Source organism: Acipenser ruthenus, chromosome 8, assembly GCF_902713425.1.
Source record: "Acipenser ruthenus chromosome 8, fAciRut3.2 maternal haplotype, whole genome shotgun sequence".
NCBI classification, from domain to species: Eukaryota; Metazoa; Chordata; class Actinopteri; order Acipenseriformes; family Acipenseridae; genus Acipenser; species Acipenser ruthenus.
The window spans coordinates 12,690,050-12,708,747 of NC_081196.1; the positions used below are offsets into that span (position 1 = coordinate 12,690,050).

An 18,698-nucleotide genomic window follows, 5' to 3' on the forward strand; every position below is an offset into this window, starting at 1 on the left:
TTTGTTTTACATTTTGAAATAGGTAGCTAGTTGTCAAGAGAAAAATAATTATCATAAATAATTGTCATGTGGCTCCCTCTAGTGGGTAGACAGTGTAGCATCTAAAACTAGTTTTTCAAGTACTGAATTAAATTCTAAGCACCTAAAATTCTTTCACAGTTTTTTTTTTTCACATAGTTATTCTGTAACATATACAATTGTTTTTAATTTATCAAAGACAACAAATTACACTGTGGAATGTATTTATTTGTGCAATTGTTCTGTACTGCATGACACGATTATTGATTCAATATTTCTAAAAACTCTTTTTGCTTTATTTCTGTATGTAGTGTACATACAGTGTGTCATCTTTTTTTCCTAATTCAAGCTGTTTCTCTTTATTTTCTGTCCCTTCTGTGTTTAGACTAATTGTGGAGGGAGGGTAAGTATGTCATGTAAGCATGTCACAGACTCAGCATGAATAATCACTCATTGCTGTGTGCTGCCCAGGCTACTCCATTATTACCTGACTGGATCACCTAACTGACACTGATACGCCTCACTATTGTCCTACTAATCTGATATACAGGTTACCTGTCACAGCCACCTATCCCATGCCATTGCAGAAAGTGGTTAGCATACTCCCATACCATTGTATAGTGGGAACTGTTTCCTCCAGAACCACGCACGCACCTGAGTCTTCATTCTAAGATACATACATCTAGTTCCATCCATGTAAATATAGAGTTGAATAACTTGTTTGTATTAAGTTCGTATTAAGTGCCAGGCAGACACAGTAACCAAATGGCACTGCTCTAAATTACAGACTAAATTACAAGCTGAGTTAACACTGCAACACTATAAAGAGTATGCACCTTTATGAGCACTCAGTACACGAACGCATTCAATGCCATTCATCAGTTACCAAAATATTAATGAATTATTAATAACTAACTTCACAGAGCTCGTTAGTCATTAACAACTAACTTGGTGACATTTTACTGAAGATGGAACAAAGCAGTACTTATAGCTGGCCTATTAAAAAGATGCTTAGCAATTAGCAGTTCGTTTGGTAGACATGTAGTTATAAGTACAGTAAACCTCACACCTACAGTACTGTATGATCTGGCCAATCAAACCAACACTTGAACCAAGATGCTGACCCTGGGAATGTTACCTGTTTCGCATAACTCTAATGGCTTATTCTGGTTTTCTTATTATTATTCATCAGGATAAAGGTGTAATCCTGCACACACTCATTAAATCGTTGAACATAATGCAAGTTTCAGAGTTACAGATATTTTAGTTTTCACCCACAACTCCGGGTGTGTTCGTAACTTTTGGATTCTTCTGTACTCACGTCTCACACAAGAGTTAAACATTTTTTTTATGAAGTTCTACATAAAACTTGGTTCTGGACATATGTATATTATAAGTAGCTAATGCCAATAAGTTTTGGAGCTTAATGGTTACTATTCTTTCCATTTTAATTTATTTACTGTACTGTATATTATTGATGAACTCAATTCACTACCTTTCAGTGCACTTACGAAGTGCTGAACAGGTGCAGCGTGGCAGGTCACTGTATATTGTTTTTCATTCTTTATGCTTTTCAATACCAGCTAATTATAAAAGCTTGAAAAGTAACGGTTCTTCAAACTTTTGAGTTTAAGACTACTGGAACAAAAACTCTTTAAACACTACAGTATTCCTGATGCTTTGGAAAATGAATTGGCCAGAAGATTCTGGAGACCAAAAATAGTATTTCTGTTTGGTCCCTAAAGCAAGAGCAAAGACAAAGGCATTTTTAGAGAGCAATAAAATAATCTTAACTGTACAAACCCAGCAATGACAACAAGCTGAACCTGTGTGTCAGTGTTATACTGTTACAGTGGTTGTATTATTTTGCACTTGCTTAAAAATATGGAGAGCTGATAACATCAGATACTTGGGCCTGACAGCCCAGTGATTCAAGGGACCGTGTCAGGCTTCTGCAGTTTCACTAATACTCTCACATTTCTGGCCTCTAGGGGAAATGTTATACAATGCTGTACAATGGGCTAAATTCTCAAAGCTATTTACTGCTTGTGTCAACGTGTTTCAACATGCAAAGAAAATACCCCCCCCCCCCCCCCCCCATTGTCCAAAAAATAGAGAAAAGGATTGTTTGTGCATTACACCATGTTCATTTGAAGTACTTTGCCCAGCGTCATTGCACCCTGAAAACAGTGGGCTTCCTGAACTGTATGGGGGAACCCTGTTTTATTTTTTTTAACCAGGATCTCATAATGTATGCTTGTTTTGTCCCAGACCTACACAGGTTCCATCTTAGTGGCTGTGAACCCCTACCAGCTGCTGCCTATCTACACACCAGACCAGATTCGCCTGTACACCAATAAAAAGATTGGGGAGATGCCACCTCACATCTTTGCCATTGCAGACAACTGCTACTTCAACATGCAACGCAACAACAAGGACCAGTGCTGCATCATCAGGTAGGGCATCATATACCATGATGGGGGGAAACAATCCCACATGCACTGAAAAATAAGTGGATTGCTTCAAGTGGATTGCACTACGAAACTTGGAATACAAAATGCAATATGTTTATATGACGAGGCAGCTAGTACTGTAAGTGTTAGTGTTGCTTTGTTGTCTCCCAGCCTTTCTTATTGTACATTAAAAGCTGTTCCTGACTGTTTATGAAGAATCAATACATTAATGTGTCCACAATCATGACAGTGACAATCTTCAGGATAACCGCTAAAGTTTTGTGTGTATCATGAAACATTGTTATCGTGATAATACAGCACAGGTTACAACGGTGCTGACATATATCAGTGATGAACGATAGTACAGAAAAATAAAACTATATACAAACCACAACAGTAAATTTGACAGTTGGTTATCCCCTGCATGGATGAAAATCCTCTACAACAGTGATGTAATGGAGGCATTATCACTTTAAACAGTTAGCATCTAGAGGACGGGTTGTGATGAAACTTAGAAAGTCACAGGTCTCAGCATATATGCAGGATATACAGTGCCTTGCGAAAGTATTCGGCCCCCTTGAACTTTGCGACCTTTTGCCACATTTCAGGCTTCAAACATAAAGATATGAAACTGTAATTTTTTGTGAAGAATCAACAACAAGTGGGACACAATCATGAAGTGGAACGAAATTTATTGGATATTTCAAACTTTTTTAACAAATAAAAAACTGAAAAATTGGGCGTGCAAAATTATTCAGCCCCTTTACTTTCAGTGCAGCAAACTCTCTCCAGAAGTTCAGTGAGGATCTCTGAATGATCCAATGTTGACCTAAATGACTAATGATGATAAATAGAATCCACCTGTGTGTAATCAAGTCTCCGTATAAATGCACCTGCACTGTGATAGTCTCAGAGGTCCGTTTAAAGCGCAGAGAGCATCATGAAGAACAAGGAACAAACCAGGCAGGTCCGAGATACTGTTGTGGAGAAGTTTAAAGCCGGATTTGGATACAAAAAGATTTCCCAAGCTTTAAACATCCCAAGGAGCACTGTGAAGCGATAATATTGAAATGGAAGGAGTATCAGACCACTGCAAATCTACCAAGACCTGGCCGTCCCTCTAAACTTTCAGCTCATACAAGGAGAAGACTGATCAGAGATGCAGCCAAGAGGCCCATGATCACTCTGGATGAACTGCAGAGATCTACAGCTGAGGTGGGAGACTCTGTCCATAGGACAACAATCAGTCGTATACTGCACAAATCTGGCCTTTATGGAAGAGTGGCAAGAAGAAAGCCATTTCTTAAAGATATCCATAAAAAGTGTCGTTTACAGTTTGCCACAAGCCACCTGGGAGACACACCAAACATGTGGAAGAAGGTGCTCTGGTCAGATGAAACCAGAATCGAACTTTTTGGCAACAATGCAAAACGTTATGTTTGGCGTAAAAGCAACACAGCTCATCACCCTGAACACACCATCCCCACTGTCAAACATGGTGGTGGCAGCATCATGGTTTGGGCCTGCTTTTCTTCAGCAGGGACAGGGAAGATGGTTAAAATTGATGGGAAGATGGATGGAGCCAAATACAGGACCATTCTGGAAGAAAACCTGATGGAGTCTGCAAAAGACCTGAGACTGGGACGGAGATTTGTCTTCCAACAAGACAATGATCCAAAACATAAAGCAAAATCTACAATGGAATGGTTCACAAATAAACATATCCAGGTGTTAGAATGGCCAAGTCAAAGTCCAGACCTGAATCCAATCGAGAATCTGTGGAAAGAACTGAAAACTGCTGTTCACAAATGCTCTCCATCCAACCTCACTGAGCTCGAGCTGTTTTGCAAGGAGGAATGGGCAAAAATTTCAGTCTCTCGATGTGCAAAACTGATAGAGACATACCCCAAGCGACTTACAGCTGTAATCGCAGCAAAAGGTGGCGCTACAAAGTATTAACTTAAGGGGGCTGAATAATTTTGCACGCCCAATTTTTCAGTTTTTTATTTGTTAAAAAAGTTTGAAATATCCAATACATTTCGTTCCACTTCATGATTGTGTCCCACTTGTTGTTGATTCTTCACAAAAAATTACAGTTTCATATCTTTATGTTTGAAGCCTGAAATGTGGCAAAAGGTCGCAAAGTTCAAGGGGGCCGAATACTTTCGCAAGGCACTGTATATGGATATGTGGAGTCACCACTAAACAGCAAACATCAACATCCAGTATTTGACACTTACCTCTCACCATTGCTAGTGGGGAGTCAGGAGCTGGGAAGACAGAGAGCACCAAACTTATCCTGCAGTTTCTGGCAGCAATCAGTGGACAACACTCCTGGATAGAGCAACAGGTCCTGGAGGCTAACCCTATTCTGGAAGGTAACTGGAGCGCCACTTCCCTTTGCCAACTTATCCATTACAATGAAGAAGACATTGGCTGAAATGTTTAGCTTCTTCATTTTGTACCTGGGTACATCACCAAAATGTATTTATATGCTTCATACGTTCCAAAATAAATGGTATGTGAGGGGGTCTGTAAAACAACTGTCGCATCCTATTGAATCTGCCCTGTTTTAATATCTACCAATACATATCTGCAACTCTGCTTTTCCACAGCCTTTGGAAATGCCAAGACCATTCGTAATGACAACTCCAGCCGCTTTGGAAAGTACATTGACATTCATTTCAACAAGAGAGGAGCCATTGAAGGAGCCAAGATTGAGCAGTATCTGCTAGAGAAGTCCAGAGTCTGCAGACAGGTACAGAGATTATCACTAGTAACCAAGCCTGAGGCTAGCATGGACCGGTCACAGTGGATCAGGAGGTGCTGCATGGCTCTAATCCATCCCTGGCCAAGGTTGACTCAGATTATGGCTGGACAGTTCCACTTGTCCTTTTTTTTTTAGAATATGATTTGTTGATTGGATGAGACTCACAAGGGAACCAAATATTAATCGAGGTATCATGCCCTCTGGAATCAAGAGCTGTGGTGCCCTATGGAATCACACTGCATTACTCACCAGTAGCAGCAATCTCAATACTGTACCTAACCAAGACACGCTTCATCTCTTACACCGCCTTTACACCTGCCACTTTTACCTCTGCCAAGATAAATCCATTATGAACTGGGACTTCGTCAGCCCCAGTAGGGTTGTGGGCTGGTAGAAATTGGCCTCTCCAACTCAAAGTTAATAATAAGATATTGAGTGTCCATTGCAAAGCACGCTAGAGGTGAATGTCAACTGCAGGCCGGTCAATTACATTTACTATCAAGGAAATATTGTGTATATGTGAATTATACAAAAATATGATATATTACCGTCATGGACCTTCTTGTTGCAGAGAAGATTGCAGGCTTCAGATGGAACTGGCAGCAGCCTCAGTTTTATATTGGAAGTTTTCTAGATTTCAAGGTCCTGCTGGAAAAGTGGTTTAAGTCAACGCTGTATCTAAAGGTGTGCTCATATGAATCTTTTCTGTATTGCCAGGCCCGGGATGAGAGAAACTATCACATCTTTTACTGCATGCTGAAAGGAATGACACCGGAACAAAAGAAGAAGCTGGGGTTAGGCAAAGCCACGGATTACTCCTACCTCACCATGGTGAGTGCCAGCTGGAGACACCTTTCACAGCCAGCTCTTATACAGCATACCCATTCACCCTCCAGCAAGAAAGAAACGCATCTGGGTACAAGAGATTTATTTCAGTTCATATTTTATTATACAATGCAGGGCTACTTTGTTATTAAAGGAGTGTTAGGAATAAAGTGTCCACATCCTCAGTGAAAATGAATTACGCACTGTTCCTACCTGTTGCAGGTATTGTGTGTATTTATTATCTCCTTTGAGATCTCACAAGCCATCGTTTTTCCCTTGCATTTACCAGACATTTTCAACCGCATGTAGACTGAGCCGTAGTTTTCTTCTCAGACGTCTTCAATTCCTTAACCAATCTACAGCCAAGACTGTATGACACAGTCTATCAGTGTACCGTGTTCCAAACCCATTGATGCAGAGAGTGCTGATCTGACACTCCAGTGCAGACAGTACCTGATGTTTGAATCTGTTTTTCCTCCAGGGAAGTTGCACAGTGTGTGATGGCCGTGATGACACTAAAGAGTACTCGAATATTCGCTCTGCAATGAAGGTCCTTATGTTCACCGACACAGAGAACTGGGAGATTTCCAAGCTGATGGCTGCCATCTTGCACATGGGGAACCTACGCTATGAAGGTATAGTATTGTATTATTAGATCAAATACACAAACGGCTAAGCAATGTAAAGCAGAGGTCTTGGCTCAAGGAGCTCAAAGACATACGGCATTCTAACTGTGGACCTGTCATGGTTGGCTTGAGTGGTGCGTGTGGGTGGTGACGTCAGGTTCAGGAAGCAGCACAAACACAAATGATACGGGGCTGAAGCAGGATATCTATTAAATAATAAAGCAAAGATTTAAACAAAACACACCAAAAGAAAAGGGCACTGTGGCAGAGCAGGGCTCTGCCCTTGGAAATACTGGCAGGGATGGAGTTAAATTCTCCTCCCTGCCTAAGTTCACTGCATCAGGTGGGAGCAATCAACCAATGAATTGTTCAATTAAGCACTCAGCCACCTGGCATAAAAGGAGGCCTCAGCCTCCCATTTTGGAGGGAGAGTTCTAGAAGGAGAGGAAGATAGTGTTTTCTGTGTGTGCTGTTTGTTTTGCAACCAGAGAAGGCAATGCCCAGCCTGGAAGCTTTATTTGTAAGTTGGCCAAAGTAAATATAACAAAAACAATTATAATTCTTCTTATCAAAGACACGTACCTTGTTCGCTGGCTGGTAGCTAACTCTCTTTAACTCTCTTTAACTCTGAGCTCAGAGTGGGTCTTTTATATTGTGGCTGGAGCCTTAATTACCCATTAAATGACCTTATTAAGGCTCCAGCCACATTCCCACGAGCTACTTAGGATGGAGGATTCAACCCCATCCATGCCAACCACATTGTACGACACCGGCTTTTCAACGGTCTCAAACAATAAATAATTACGTCGGACGGCTTTCGTCCATCCGCACACAAATACAATTTAATATAATAATATAATAACAACAACAACAACAATACATAAATAATAAAAGGGCGGGCACCTCGCCACAGGACCCCTATCCTAATCATGAGAATTTTTTTTTTTTCTATCACCTGCTTTTGCTGTATTATGGTATATCGACGTGGGCATAAGCCCAACCTTTTGAATATATACAAAACAGTGTTTTTCAATCCATGTTCTCTTACCTAAGGTTTAGTCGATTCCTCCGTTGTTACTAACGTGAGTTGTGTTTATCAATGCAGCTCGGATGTACGATAACCTGGATGCCTGTGTCGTGGTGCGATCTTCTAATCTAACGACTGCAGCGGCTCTGCTGGAGGTCAGTAAAGTGGTTTATAGCTGTGTGAATGAGTGGACTAAAATGAGTGGATAATGGTGTTTTATAACAGTGTAATTATTTCAGATGCTGTAAACAGTAAGACTGAAGGAAACGGACAGTTAACTGAATTAAGTATTTTTATTCATCCCCTGATAAAAGTGAGAGCCCTCTGGTGGCACAGTTGACAAATTAGTATGTCAATTCTATAGCATGAGGCTATGGGAGAAAACTATTCAGTTCCAGAATCAGTGTCAAAAATAGTAGGCACGAACATGAAGCCGAAACCATGAAACACACCGAATATCTGGAGGGGATTCAATTGCATCAATTCGCTTTTTAACGTTTTCTTTGTTTCCAACTATGTTCATGTTTATCAAAAGGAAAAAGTCGTACAGCAGTTGAATCATTTGCAATGAATGAAAAGCATGCACTTGTGTGTTTGTCTAACTGGATTCTGTCATGGTGCGTGCGTGCGTGCGTGCTTACAGGTGGATCCTCAGGATGTGATGAACTGCCTCACCAGCCGGACTCTGATCACCAGGGGGGAGACCGTCTCCACACCCCTCAGCATTGAGCAGGCTCTCGATGTCAGGGACGCTTTTGTAAAGGTAACCAATGAGCTGCAAACATTTTTTTTTATTAGACCAGAGCTATTCAATCTTTTTGACGAACAAAGCCTGGCTGACGACCAGTGGGTTTCTAAAGAGCCAGAGCAATCACAAACACAAACTGTATAAAACATTTCAGTCTGTTACACAGGTTTCTAATAAAATTGAAAAAATTGAAAAATACTGTTGTTATTGATATCTTTCAGGGAATCTATGGACGGCTGTTTGTTTGGATAGTAGAAAAGATCAATGCTGCCATTTACAAACCCCCCTCCAGTGAACCAAAAACAGTGAGACGATCCATTGGCTTGCTGGATATCTTTGGGTTTGAGAACTTCACTGTCAACAGGTAAGGATGCAGTGGCAACGTATTTCTTTTGTTTCAGCGAAGTGTTGTCTAGTGTAAAATAGCCCTATGAGTTATTTCTTCAAAGTCTATTTTATAAATAAAACAGTATAATATTCACAAAACCATCACATTCATGCATTTCAAACCGTATGCCTAAAAAATGTTCTTGCAATAACTTAAAAGCTTTGTAAATATGGGCCCTGTGGACAGGTTAATGTCGAGGCCCAGGTTACCAGCAGGGAGAGAGATTCAGGCACAGAAAGACTAGGTTGTAAGTGCTATTGCACACTTTTAATGAATAAAACACAAAGAAAAAGCCACAGTGGCCAAAATAAACAGTTTAAACAAAACCTAACCAAAACTTTCCAGGCTGGGCAGAGACTTCATTAAACTATACAGAGATAAAAATAAAATAGCACAAACAAAAACTCACTTCTCATGGCTTCTCTCCATACTCCTCTCTCCTAACGAGGAGAAACTGAGCCTTATATAGCATGTGGTTGAGGGGTTGCTTGATCATTAATCATTCAATCAATGCCCCCCAGCCACACGCTCACATTGAGTTGGCAGGGATGGGGTTAAAACTTAAATTTAAAAAAAAAAAAATTATTTTAAAACACCAGCAATACATGTTTATTTACAGGGCAGGCCTCAACCCTGCCACTGGCCCATATGCGAAGAAGCCCTATCAAGTCTATTATAATAATATCTTTTGCAGCTTTGAACAGCTGTGTATCAACTTTGCCAACGAGAACCTGCAGCAGTTCTTTGTGAGGCACGTTTTCAAGCTGGAGCAGGAGGAGTACAACCTGGAGAACATCAACTGGCAGCACATCGAGTTCACCGACAACCAGGACGCCCTGGACATGATCGCCATCAAGCCCTTGAACATCATCTCACTCATCGACGAGGAGAGCAAATTCCCAAAGGTAGCTCACATCCCTTCACAGCTCTAAAACCTGCTGTCCTGCTGTATTGAAGACCCTGCTGAAATTCTTTTAAAGCAGTGTACAAAAAAATGTACTGGTTGTAACTTATTATTGGGAAATCAAAACCAATTTGTGCAGTGTACTATTCCCCAACATATTACAATCAGTAACTGTGGATTAAATATTTTAATTGGCCTGCTATAGTATTGCCTTACATTTTATTTGACCACATCTGCTTTTTATGGAGGTTGGAATTACATCAGTATTGCATCCTTCTCTTCCTACAGGGTACTGACACGACCATGCTCTACAAATTGAACTCCCAACATAAGCTGAACACCAACTACATTCCCCCAAAGAACTCTTACGAAACCCAGTTTGGAATCACCCACTTTGCTGGAGTAGTCTACTACGAGACCAGAGGTATGTTTATATGCTGTCAGGGTGGCTTCACTGGAACTGGATGTACCTGTATTGAGTGCTACTCGCTTGGAGGAAAGAGAATTATAGTGTGCTGCTCTTGTTGTGGATTGCAGGATTTCTGGAGAAGAACAGGGACACCCTCCACGGAGACATTATTCAGCTAGTCCATTCCTCCAAGAACAAGTTCATCAAGCAGATATTTCAGGCTGATGTTGCCATGGTAATTATAATCATATCCCCATGAGAAACAGTTGCAGCTTCACATATACATCTGTTAAAAGTCATAAATACAATTAAAAACATGAAATGCCTCACCTTACTAGTAACACAAATAGCAACAGGAAAATGTAAGCAGCTAACTTTGAATTAAAAACGTATTTAATTATTCTAGCAACTTCAGTCGAAAACAGCTATGGTAGCCTGTATACAAAATATCCAACATTTCCAGCATAAAGCATTCTTTTGTAGCAACAACAATTATAAGTATCTTTATATTGGTCGCAGGGATGCCTATTATGGTTTTTAGAGTTCTATCTCTTAGCATCCTTTGTACCTTCGCCACTGAAGCCTTGCATACTGTACATGGAATACAAGACGACAACACTCTTAAAATCTTAAAATAAGAAGTAGCCCTACAACCCATATAAAGATATATGCATTAAAAGATATAGCTATGATTATACTATAATAGGATTTAGGTTCAAAGACTTTGACCCCAGTCTAGGGATTGGGATTGGAATTGGAAGTATTTTCTGAGATGTGGTACAAATCAGATCTCATGGATTACTGTATACTGTGTCGTATTTTAGTAGCTGTTAGGTGCAGCTCGAAGCATCTACAACCTTACATGGTTCATTAGGGTAGTTCTAAGTATTGTAACATTTTACTTGTCACTAAAGGAACATAACTCGGTGACATCTTAGAGCAGGTGACTGCTGATTGAATATGGAAAAAGGGTCTGTTCTGGGGTTGCTGACTGCTAAGAGCAGGTGACAGTTAGTAGAGGTCTTACTTATTTGGGTGTGATGAATCTCAAAGTGTGCAAAGGAGTGGGAACCTCATCAGCACATAAAAGATTATGCTGGAAAGATGAACACTACTACCATTGATAGCACTACGCTTTATCTATCATACTAATAGTCATTCTGTGTGAACCAATTCTAGACACTGCTAATACAGTCCTAACTGTTCCAGATCCTGTGTTGCCATTGCATGTGTCTGTCTGTCTGTTTATGGTTCTGCTGGGTTTCCTCTGTGAAATACACCTTCTGTCAGGGTTGCTTTGTTTCTGATTTGATCAGTTGTGATTGTCATGAGTGACTTCTCTCAGAATCTAAGATTCATGAATGATATTTCTTGTTCTGTTTCTGTCTAATTTTCACTCTCCTGATGTGGGCTCTGCTAACCTCTGTCTTTCTGTCTGGTATCCCGTCTCAGTTTCTGTGTGGCTACAGGGCCGGTGTGTTGGGTCAGCCCTCAACGCCTCCTCAGAAGGTAAAACTGTCTACTGCACAGTGTGACACGTTGGTAGAAAAGCCTCTCACCACTGACCCATTTCTCCTAGTTCATCTTATCATGGTCATCTGTTTAGATGTTTCCAGTTTTAAAAAAAAGCATTCTTCATGAATTGCTGTGTTATAGTGAAGGTCTCTTTTGGCACTGTTGTCTGGTGACCATTTTCCGCAAGGCTGCTGAGCATCATTAAAGATCCAGTATCATAGTTTAACCTTCACAGTGTTGTACATGCATTCTTGTTCGATGATAAACAATTTGACCCTTTCTTAAAAGGTTTTCGAGTTGTGTTTTGCCATTCTCTTCCCATTTCAGAGAGACCCGCCCCCTTGTTGGGTACCTGAGCAAATCCTTTGTTTATTTTCAATTTACATTCCCGGAAATACATTTCTAGCCATCAAAGTGCAACCTGAAATAACACTGACTTGTTTTCAAGAGAACACAGGAATCAAGATGCACCTGCTCACCACAATAGAAGTACCCCATAATTCAAATACTGTCACCTTGTCAGTGGAGGAGAATGGCACTCGGGCTATCTTTTTTTTCTAAAATGACCAGTAACGATTTTAAGTTAGACATAAGTTCTTAGAATTATATTTTAATGGCGTCTAAAAATATAAAAATAAAACATGTCTAAACCCAAAAGTTCATTCATCTCAGATGATATTGCTGCATGTGACGCCAGGCAGACCATATCCTAGCAACATGAGCAGCAACTGTCTGTAAAGGTTAGACTGGGGGAACCCTAGAGTAAGAAAAATAGGTCTATCAACTGACTTTTATCACGGTGCACCTGATACTGCCTGAGCACAAGAATGAAGACACTAATTCTAGGACTGCAGCCAAAAATGTTACCATAACACTAAGCTTCGGGATAGAGCGGAGTTACCCGAAGCAGTTTATTATGCTGAAAAAAAGTGCTGAAAATAATTTTGATATAAAAAGAAAGGAAACAGCACAGCAAGGCCCCATACATCTGGGGGGTATGGTTATAATGTATGTGGATGTGATAGTGGCTCTATAAGCAACAGAGGCCACCAAAAGTGCTAATGACAAGCCAATGGTGTTATGAGGTAATTCAAAGTTAATTCCATTATCTTAAAATATCATCATTGTTAAGAACATAGTATGATTATAAATACCAATAATCGGTTGCAATTTAGATTACGGGGCATACATAACCATGTAATAACTGGGTAAAATTATATTGAAAAAATGGAAGCTTATGTTATGTACCAAAACTACACTGAAGAAATGAATGCAAGCATTCCACATTCATTTCCTTAAGAAAACTGGGACTCCTAAACATATTTAACCATCTATTCAAGCTTTGTAGACATTAGGGGCTATATTCACACAGCATTTACCCCAGTGCAATGTTTTTTTAAATAAAGAATTCAAATACAAACCTTTAAATAAACAACTCACAAGGTTTGTTTAAGAATACAGGATTTAATCAACGCACCTTAGTTCTTATTTGCTAGTCCTGTACCATTAGCTGTTTGTTTTACAGCGTTAATGAAAAGTGCTTAGCACTGGGGTAAATTATTTTTAATATGACACTAGAAGTGTAGATTTTGCCTAAATAGGATAGCAGAATAGTTTTAGTTGCCTGTTGTGTGTACAGTAGCTTGCTTGGCTTACTAAGTACTTTGCAATCCATCTGTGGAATTATAAGTGTAACTCTCACTTGTGAGATGTCTTCATAATTTCTACAGTAATCACTGGAAACAAGAATGACTGTCTTATAATTACATTGGAGTGATTCTAAATGTGTTCAACCAACACCATGTATTGATTCATCATCATAGATTAAATGACATTTGACACTCACATTAAGTGGCTGTATGTGTGATAGGTGGCTGTGTGGTATGGTGGTTAAAGAAAATGGCTTGAAACCAGGAGGTCCCCAGTTCAAATCCCATCTCAGGCACTGACTCATTGTGTGACCCTGAGCAAATCACTTAATCTCCTTGTGCTCTGTCTTTCAGGTGAGATGTAGTTGTAAGTGACTCTGCAGCTGATGCATAGTTCACACACCCTAGTCTCTGTAAGTCACCTTGGATACAGGCGTCTGCTAAATAAACAAATAATAATAATTTAAAAAAAATTAAATAATGGAATGGGATACAACCCACCCAAAGTGGCAAAACAAAACTGAGGCATACTTTGTAGTTCTATTAGCACTAAAACACTGCAGTCCGCATTCTAGAAATATAAGCCATATTGTCTTAATTGCTCATGTGCCCTATTGTATATTCATATAACTCAATAAAAACGAAACCACTAAGCCTTTCTCTAGTGTGTTTATCATGCCTTTTCTGGGCTTCATTTTTCTGTTTAAGAGAGCCAAGTAGTATTTTACAGGTGAAACTTTTGTGATAAAAATACAAAGAAAGGTTTGGTCAAGTGACATTAAAAAACATTCCGTGGTGCTTTAAATTTAAACCAGATCATGTTGGAAGTCTTTTAAAAGACCTGAGCTGTTTTAAAGTGGCTCTAGTGAGGACCAAGGGGCTTCTTGTTGGCAGTGGAGATCTGGTGACCCCAAATTTTCTGTGGGCCCTGAATCTCTTCAGGGAAGGGGAGACTGATGAGACACTGGCTACACAACCACTGAAAACATTATTACAGGCCTCCATTTCAAAGTATGTACTAGTTCTTGGACTGAACTGTAATACATCACTGGCTGGGGTCAGTACAATTCCAAAAATTGAAGAAACATCTGCTGGCTGATTCACGTTTTATATAAAAACTTTACATGTTCATATAACAAAACCATATGTTCTTGGAGCTTAAGCCCCAAATAGCTTTTATCAGCACACAGTTTTAGAATAAGCATATTAACTGATAACAGTTAATACGCTCAAGTTAATACGCAGTTCCCTCAAGCAAAATCCATTTTAGCCTTTTATTGATAGAACCATGTACTGTGTGTTGTGTCTGTAAGAGAGAGAGAGAGAGAGAGAGAGAGAGAGGAAGAGAGAGAGAGAGGAAGATGTCATTGCCACATTATCATTGTTTCCTGTGAGAAGTTTATCCATTGTTTCCCGGTTCCAGGGTGCAGAGACCAGGAAGCGCTCCCCGACTCTCAGCAGCCAGTTTAAACGCTCACTCGAGCTGCTGATGAGAACCCTGAGTGTGTGTCAGCCCTTCTTCGTACGCTGCATCAAACCCAATGAGTTCAAGAAGCCCATGGTAAGCCTGGTTCTGTTTATACCACTTAGGGTGTTGGGGTGTAATGGGATCCAGTGTGTAGCTGAGAACACTGGAGATTTAGCCCGGCAGAGGGGTGACACAGGAATGCCAGCAAGGTTAGAAAACAGTATTTCCAACTGCGGGAAATTCATTTTCACAGTGCCAATAGCTGCACATAAACAAGAAAGCAGGTAAGAACAGAGACATTGGACTAGAAGTTCTACTACAGTATCTGTAAAAAAAAAAATCAAAAGAGATTTTATAGATGTTTATCTCACATTTCTACTGTGATTTTGATTTTTTTAAAGTTATTCTTTTTACAAATTTTACAAATCATAATAATATGGTATGAGAATAAACAGTTTTACATTGTGTCAAGGTGTTGCTGAGTAAAACAAGCAACTCCCTTTGAGAATTGAACTAGTTGTTTTGATGAAAACAGTGTTGATATAATGCATGTTTTCAGACTGGAAACATTGTAATGTATTGCTGGTAGACAGGCTCGGCCCATCTGATTCTGAATCCTGTACTAACTTCCTGAAGGGATATCCCTGTGTGTTGTTGTTAACGAGTCCCAGGTGGCCAATAATGTAACTCAATGGAAATAACATGATAAACAAACAATATTTTTTTTTCCTAAAGAGATCAGAAGATCAAAAGTAGTGTCTGTATTTGGTTCATTACAGGGGTAGGCAACTGATGTGCTACTTTAGATTTATACTGCATGGTAAGGTATTAAGTTCCTTTAAATAAGGGTTTGTAATTCTAAGACTCTTTTGGAGTAAATTTCTCTTAGTTACAAATACAGTATATAGTATTATTATTATTATTTGTTTATTTAGCAGACGCCTTTATCCAAGGCGACTTACAGAGACTAGGGTGTGTGAACTATGCATCAGCTGCAGAGTCACTTACAATTACGTCTCACCCGAAAGACGGAGCACAAGGAGGTTAAGTGACTTGCTCAGGGTCACACAATGAGTCCGTGGCTGAGGTGGGATTTGAACTGGGGACCTCCTGGTTACAAGCCCTTTTCTTTAACCACTGGAGCTCTCAGCCTCCTATGTAGTATGCTTCACTGAAGGTTTAGGAAACCAATGATACTATACTGTAGGTGAGAAATGAAAATGTGAAATAAATTATTTTAATCAAATAAGATTTAATTAAAATGTTTCCATTGATTGAATTGATCCCATAATGTTTTGGGGTAATATAATTAAAATGTAGCAAAAGTGTTAGAACACAACAAAGATTTGATTCCAAGAACCCACTATACATTAAAATTAAAATGGATAGGGTTTACAATAGTGAATCATGTTGAAATTAACATTTTATTTGGTTTCCGGTTTATCTTGTCAATTCTTGTAAAGCTCTTAAGCATCTTGAAATGGTCTTCAGGAACGAGGCATGTGGCTGAGCTTAAACTTAATAGCGATACATTTCAAGGATGTAACAAAAAACAGAGACATACATTGAAAACCTTCTCCAATTTGACCTTTAACCCTGTAGTAAGTCACCGCTGATTTATTCACTTGTTCCATTATTTGATGTGTTTTTGTTGCCATGACGGCGCCAATATCCCTGCTCACTCCTGAGTGTGAAATGCTTCTTCCTCTCAGCTGTTTGACCGGGAGCTGTGTGTGCGTCAGCTGAGGTATTCCGGGATGATGGAGACCATCCGGATCCGCCGAGCGGGCTACCCCATCCGGTACACCTTTGTGGAGTTTGTAGACCGCTACCGCGTCCTCATGCCAGGCGTCAAACCGGCATACAAGCAGGTGGGCTGCTTAAACACTAAAACGGTGCACCTGATGAGCTGCATCAGTTGTTAAATCTGTTTAGCGATAAAACATGTATGGGGTGAATCAGCTTATATTCTGATATGCTGATGTGACTTCTTTACCGATTTCAGTAGTCCAGGACAAACCCCTGCGACACATACATTTGAAACTGAATACATTTTATTGATGATCAGGCAACATGACAGCTTGAAGATTTATAGCCTCAAACTAACTTGGTTTGAAGGCACACGACATGGGCAAGGCCGTAGACCTCACATAATAGATTAGATAGACCAAGGAGTAGTTGTGTGGAAATTAATTAATCAATTAATCAAATGCATAGAGGGGGGAGTTACTTGCATATTTCCAAAACTTCATTAAATTAAATTTAAACACAAATGATATAAGCTAAAAAAAAAAAAAACCAGTATGGTTGATATTGTATTCTCCTCACACAAGTGTCTATCAAGAATGCCCACTGTGCTATATTTTTGGTAGGGGGCCAAAAAGATTACAAATTTAAAAAGTTAAAGAAGTCTGTCAACAGTAATCGCTACACACTCTGAGCTTCCCTCTTTTTACAACATGTTTTACAGGAGGATCTGAGAGGGACATGCCAGCGAATAGCAGAAGCTGTTTTGGGGAGAGATGATGACTGGCAAATTGGAAAGACAAAGATTTTCCTCAAGGTACAGTAATGCCATGTCTCTTTGATTTCTTGTAAGTCGGTTTTTACTGCCACTGGATTAGTGAGCAAAGGAATTGTACTGAATTTCAGGTGGAAGAAATAGCAAACAATTCTTAAAATGGACTGTAAAAGCACATTTTTAGGATTTTCTGAAAAACATTTTATTTACAGATACAGACAAATCAGCAGTGCTATTAGGATGCAGCTTTGTGGAATAAAGAAAAAAACATAAATACACAATATGTGAAATAGCTACAGGTATATTGCAAGATGTTTTATTTTCTCTAACAGATTTTAGGTTGCTCCTAATTTCTTTCCTTTACCACATTATCACACTAGCTAAATAATACATGATCAATGGAATCACGTGGTTTCAACACATATTTTTCTTGCATTTTATTTAGTGTGGATAATGTATTTTTGTGTTGCTTGTTCAAAGCCGTGACATGCATATTAATACAATGTTTGTAGGTGAAACTGCAGTCAGATTCTTTCGTCCCCAGAAACCAGCAACCTAGCAGAGCACTGATGCATGCGTACACATTCACACATTCATAAAAACAGAGCCTGCTGAGCCTGTGAGGAAACTCTGAGGTCTCTCGTCTTCCTCTGCTAAATATCAGAACAAACAAACAGCTCCAGTGTGGAACAGAACAGGAGAGGGAGGGGCGGTGCTTCTTCACTCGAGTTTACAGTGTCCAAGGAAAACAGATGACAGGAAAGAAGTGGCACTTTATTACCATTTTGTTAAAGGTGTCTAGCCTTTCTTAATACAATACACTACAGAATATCCACACATGCGTAACAGAGTAAAGTCCTAGTAAAAGTAATAAAGAAACAATTATCTGAAATCAGTTCTGCCCTGCACTGTTTTATCAGTTTATTTCACAGCATGCATCAGAGCTTGCCAGCAGTGTCAGAGAGCAGCAGTCGAAAGGTCCTTTCATTTTCCGTTCTCTATCCAACCTCTTCATCCCAGAGGTAACAATGAAAGGAAGGGACCCTTTACACTGAAGCCCTGACACCTCAATCTGTCAATCTTTATTTTATATAACGCCTTTCATAGTGGATCACCATCACAAAGCGCTTTACAAGCACTTTACAAGACAGGCTGTCTTGTATCAATTGCTGTATCGATCATGCACCAATTAAATGACAGTTTAAACATATTTTTCATGAAACAAACAATAATATATTAGACGTTATGCCAGGCAGAATGGATTTTCACACCTCCGTTTCTGACGTGTTTGTGAGATTTGCAAACATCAGAAAGTGTGAAGTTTATATTTACTATTTAGAAACCGGTTTCTGATAAACCTGCGTTAGTAATATTAAA

General features: G+C 39.6%; 1 protein-coding gene across 8 annotated transcripts in view; it reads left to right on the forward strand.

Moving 5' to 3' along the window:
- LOC117406277 (unconventional myosin-VIIa) overlaps positions 1-18,698 on the forward strand; it is a 64,851-nt gene that overhangs the window by 21,147 nt on the left and 25,006 nt on the right. For 2 of the 8 annotated variants that reach the window (XM_059028528.1, XM_059028526.1), the window contains exons 5-20: positions 404-421; positions 2,290-2,474; positions 4,728-4,849; positions 5,087-5,229; positions 5,959-6,072; positions 6,548-6,701; positions 7,798-7,874; positions 8,363-8,482; positions 8,689-8,831; positions 9,550-9,760; positions 10,048-10,183; positions 10,297-10,403; positions 11,621-11,677; positions 14,756-14,893; positions 16,513-16,671; positions 17,271-17,363. In XM_059028528.1, the coding sequence (XP_058884511.1) occupies positions 404-421; positions 2,290-2,474; positions 4,728-4,849; positions 5,087-5,229; positions 5,959-6,072; positions 6,548-6,701; positions 7,798-7,874; positions 8,363-8,482; positions 8,689-8,831; positions 9,550-9,760; positions 10,048-10,183; positions 10,297-10,403; positions 11,621-11,677; positions 14,756-14,893; positions 16,513-16,671; positions 17,271-17,363 (1,977 nt within the window). The remainder of the gene's footprint in view (positions 1-403; positions 422-2,289; positions 2,475-4,727; positions 4,850-5,086; positions 5,230-5,958; positions 6,073-6,547; positions 6,702-7,797; positions 7,875-8,362; positions 8,483-8,688; positions 8,832-9,549; positions 9,761-10,047; positions 10,184-10,296; positions 10,404-11,620; positions 11,678-14,755; positions 14,894-16,512; positions 16,672-17,270; positions 17,364-18,698) is intronic. The other 6 variants (XM_059028532.1, XM_059028530.1, XM_059028529.1 and 3 more) reach the window with 3 other exon arrangements.